This window comes from Austrofundulus limnaeus, unplaced genomic scaffold (genome assembly GCF_001266775.1).
Source record: "Austrofundulus limnaeus strain Quisiro unplaced genomic scaffold, Austrofundulus_limnaeus-1.0 Scaffold41, whole genome shotgun sequence".
NCBI lineage: Eukaryota > Metazoa > Chordata > Actinopteri > Cyprinodontiformes > Rivulidae > Austrofundulus > Austrofundulus limnaeus.
This window is the reverse complement of record NW_013952443.1, coordinates 1,319,794-1,324,876: the sequence shown is the minus strand read 5'-3', so window position 1 is coordinate 1,324,876 and position 5,083 is coordinate 1,319,794. Positions and strand designations below refer to the sequence as shown.

General features: G+C 33.3%; 1 protein-coding gene across 7 annotated transcripts in view; it reads left to right on the top strand.

Annotated features, from left to right (window-relative positions):
- The window catches only part of dennd1b (DENN/MADD domain containing 1B), a 118,238-nt gene that overhangs the window by 86,150 nt on the left and 27,005 nt on the right, over positions 1-5,083 (top strand). For all 7 annotated transcript variants that reach the window (XM_014007317.1, XM_014007316.1, XM_014007311.1 and 4 more), the window contains one exon: positions 3,805-3,906. In XM_014007317.1, the coding sequence (XP_013862771.1) occupies positions 3,805-3,906 (102 nt within the window). The remainder of the gene's footprint in view (positions 1-3,804; positions 3,907-5,083) is intronic.

Here is a 5,083-nt window from a genome sequence, read left to right as displayed (position 1 = left end):
ACCCAACACTTAACAATAGGAGCCAAATGGCTGGCTCACTGCTGCCACCTAGTGGTCAAGAGGCTGAACTACAACACAAAATGAACGGCTGGCAGGAAAGTTGACATTTTAAACTTTAATAAAAAATTGATACAGGGCTTTAGAATATCAATACAGTATCGGGAAATGAAATATCGCGATATTTCAGTGTATCGATATTTTCTTACACCCCTAACGTTCAGTTTTCTCTTGTTTTCTGATGTTATCTGAACTATTATGTCTCAGTATTACTGTATACTACAGTTAGGTGGTCTTCATTCTCCTCTGGGTCAGACTCTGGCTTCAACATGTAAGGCTGGTTCAATTCAATTCAAATTCAAAAATACTTTATTGATCCCAGAGGGAAATTAGGTAAGACAAGGTTTGGTTAGACAAGTCTTCCCTCGTTGACATCTTTTAATTCATTTGTAAATATTCTGCGCTGCTATATAGTCGTAAACCAGTCTATCAAACTAAAATAGATAGGTCTGGAAGCTGGATTTAAAGAGACAGCCTCAAAATGAGTTGATCTGAGACACACCTCAGACAAGTGGTGAACGAGGGGCTTGTGGACTTACAATAAGTAGGAATTCAGACTAAAGYATTGCAGTTTCACTTTATATAGACCCCAACCGAATGATTTAATACAAAAAAGAATTTAAAAGCAGGATAGGTCTACTTTAAAATCATTGAAGAAATTTTGTGTACGTCATCACCAAGGAAAAAAAAACCCAAAAAAGACCTAACTTTAAAGGAATAATAGAWGTCAGTTTTTGTGTGTGTGAACCATCCAAGTCTTAAACAGAGCTTGCCAGAAGTAGCGTAGACTTTTCCTTTATTTGTATTTTTTCTGTAACTTATTGTTTTTACATATAAACATGATAACTCTGGTCAGAGAAGTTACTCACTGTTGTTTTGATCTTTTTCCACCCAATTAGGTTAGCARTTTAAAACAAATAAAAAGAAATAACTGTGATTTCACCTACAAACCAATATTTTTTTTTCTAAAGTCGTGGAGCAACGGGGATCAACTTATTCACTTGGATGTTGAGAAGTGTGTGCCRTGAGTTTAAAGAAGTAAAACCAGTTGTGGAGACTTTTAAAAAAAAAAGTGCACATGTTTTTGGGGTTGGGTGTTAATCATGGCTGAATTGCAAAACATGGATTGGCAGCACACCAGCACTGATTGGAGCAGCTTTGTAGGAGGTCRTGCTGCTTCATAACATAAGACTTAGTTAATATAAAATGATCACATTAAGACCCAAAACGCCATTTAAAATCAGCCAAACCTAAACTCTAAAACAAACCTCTTTAAAGCCTGAGGGTGTTTTTGGAAAACTGGTCAAAGCTCAGTAAATGTTCTTTTCCCTAACCTCCAACAGATGTAGAAAAACTTTTTTAAAAACCTTAAACCTCAGGCTTTTATTGCTAATATTTACTGATCCCTCCATTAGTTAGCAACATTTTCCAAAAAAAAAAAAAAAAAAACAATGCCTTTTGTCTTGAAAACAAATGAAAACTTCAGAAATTAGCCCTGAGAACTATAATCTGGTTCAAAGCTTGTTTTCTTTGTTATTAATCCCTTTCAATAAACTAAATAAATTAAATAAGTCAAAAAGTTACTTAGTTTTATTGTTTGATATTTTCACACATTTTTATTGACTACACATTTACATACGATTTTCAGTGCTTCAATTCTAGTGCTGGATGAGCTGTTTGACCATCAACAATMAAACCAAAGGGGAGGTTTTTGTTTGCACCTGTGCAGACAGTCATCCTGGTTGTTWATGCATTGATGTAAGTATTGATTTCAAAAAGACGGGGATGTCGTGTAGACTTTGTGCCAATCTTTTCGCTGCCAAATGTGCCATTATTGGCAGCTGAAAATAGGATATATTTTGTAGATTATTAATCTAACTTTAGCAAATGAACCAGAGTCGCTGTATGAAGGACCCCCAGGAAGAGAGTGTGCATGAAGGAAGAGTTACTCCGATTGTATAAAATTATGTTTGGAGTGTTATAAAAAGATGTTGGCTGAACGACTGCTAAGCTTTGGTATTTTTAGTACTTAGCGGGAATTTTGAGTCAATCTAGAGTCTTTGTGTAAAATAAATGGAGTGTTTTTGTTCTTTATTTAAATGGACCAACTTCATTATTTTGCAGGGGTCTTATTGTCATAATTACATTGATGCTGTCTTCCTGTGCAGATTATATTTAAACATTACTAAATACTGATTCATTGACTCATGAGGGTCTTTATTTGGGTTCCAGATATCTCATGATTGGGTAGTAGACCATATAACTTCATGTGAGATAATTGGAAATATAGTTTGGTTATTATTTGGCTTTCCAAGACTATCATATTTGTTCTTTTAAATAGGGTTTCACCCTTAAATGGCCTTTAAAACAGAGTGAAATCTTCTGAAACATAGTGGATTTTATTTTTAGAAGTAAACCTGATGATCAGTCTGTTTCCCAACATTGGTACACTTTAAATACTTGAGCAGGTGATATTATTTTGTATGTTCTGGTTTTGTTTATCATGATATAAAATAAGATAAGATAAAACTTTATTGATCCCACAGTGGGGAAATTTGCACATTACAGCAGCTCAAAACAGGACAGGGTGAGATTAGAATAAAGAAAGATAAGTAAATCATCGTATATCATTATAGTATATCATCACTCAAGCCCGGATTATTTTCGATTTTAAATTCAGATTACGATNTTTTTTTTTTTACATAATTTTTGTTCTTGTATCAAACTGTAACTCTGTTGTGTTAGTAATACAAAAATGTCACAAATTCTTTTGGGGCCAAAGTTATCAAGTATCAAACTGAATTTGTCTTAAAGCTTAAACATACATTTTATACAATAACAATTCATTTTTATGAATCGATTCACATTTTAAAGAGTTGTCATTGATTATGAAGTGATTAAAACACACTGGTGCTGACCCGGTTTGGTGAATCTGCCTAAAAATCTGTCCTGATTTGTGTTGACTAAAAGATTTTAAACCCATCATTTAGTTCCTCTTTAGTTTTATCAGCTGCTGAGTTTGTCAGAGTCAAGGTGGTACAAATCCAAAGTTATTTCAACTTTTACGAGGAAATCTGTTTTTAAAACTTTTCGAACTGTTTTCCTGTGAAGTAATTTAGGCCACTGGTATCATCCGCCCATCCTTGAAAATGAGGTTATTCTCCACTGTTCACTTGTTTATTTTTTTCTGTGTCACACTGTGCTTGTAGCCTGGAACAGACAAAGCACATTGTTTTACTTCAGAGGAATTTGGAGCATCAGTGAAATATGTGAGAATTATGTTAATTATAGCAAAACATGAACTTGAAATGACTGGAGGGCCGCGTGTGATTGGCCCGGAGCGCTTCTGTTGTCATCCTCCGTGTCTATAGCTCACAGGCCGACAGACATGATGTAAGAAATAGTAATAATGTGATAATGTGTTCKTGTGGAGGAGCAGGAAGTTTACTGGGGCACCGTCATCAGGTCCACAGTAGATTGTGTGTGCGCTGCCAAGGGAGCTTTTGTTTCTTTTACCCACTTTAATTCCTCCTTTTATTTTAATTTTGCTCCTTCCTGTCAAACTAATAAACTAGTTTTTGTTTGTGCTTACTTTGTAATGTTAAAATCTACACAATGTAGAGCTGTGATTGTACTACAAGCTACTGAACAAAACCAGCTTTCCTCACTTTGAGGTGATTCTGGAGGGAAAAATGAGTCCGGTTTGATTGCATATTTTTAATTTGTGCCGTTAATGTTTGTGTGCAGGGAGAACCAATCATGTTCTGTGAAGAGAGTTTCTTGAACCATCGCTCAAGCACCATGAAGAACTTCCTGTCCATGGCCGTCAACCTGCAGCTCTTTAAACAGGTTTGTCTTTTTATCACTCGCCACCAAAGAGGAAAGCTCAAATATTTGTTGTGTGTTTGTTTGGACCAGTAGCAAACTTAAGCTGTGGATGGATTTTACTGAAACTTACATTTAATACCAATAATCTTTGTTTTAGTTCGCCAGTTCTACCAGAGGTGTATAAAGTATTTTAAAAAAAAAAACAACTAAAGGCCCTGTCACACTATAACGTTTTAGACAACTTATGCTAATTTATATTTTTTGTCTAAATTCCTTTTAAAAGTTATATATTTGATCAATTTGTTAGCATTACAGTATGTAAATGCCTAAAAGAGGCTTCCAGTTGGGTTTTTTAAAACTTCATCTACAACATAGATGTCTTAAAATTTTCACATGTTGGCATAAACTGTCTAAAAACATAGTGTGACAAGGCCTTATACCTTAACAAAAACTATAAAGGGTATGAAGTATGTAGTACTTCAGTACTTTAGAATGAAGGTTGCTTTATAAATAAATAAAAAACTGAAAAAAACAACAAAAAAATATTTGGTAAAAATTTATTTCACTGATAAAAAATGTGCTTAGGTCATAAAATGGCTCATAATAATTGTCAAAGTAAAGTATATTTACACATAATCTGAGAAACGAAGTATTCAATTTACTTAACCAAATTATGTCACCTGGCTATACTAAGTCAAGTTTAGTAAATTTTAAATAAATATGTGAAAATGGCTCAGTCTGCTCAACTGAGTTTAGTGGAACAAGGTGACGTAACTTAGTAAATACTAAATTTAGTAATTTAGTAAATTTACGTAGTAAACTTAGTAAAGTTAATTCAACATTTCATTTTTTAGAGTGCATAAACCACTTTTTTCATAATGAATTCTGGTCATGTTTAAATTTGTAGTGTTTGTTAAGATGAAAAATTTTAAAGTAAACTAATTAAGTATCATTTTTACGTTTTGAATGTAATAAAATGAAAGTAAGAGTTACGATTTTAAAATATACTATCCTCTAAATAATTACTAATGTACTGTAATGAATTTAATATACTTCTTTATTATAAATCCCTGAGTACTACCTTACATAATGGAACCAGTAATAAAAAAGGTCCCAACAATATAAAAACTTAAATTTTCTAAATTCCAAACCAAATTCAGACACAAATAATAAAGACATCGTTCAGTCCTCTCATCAT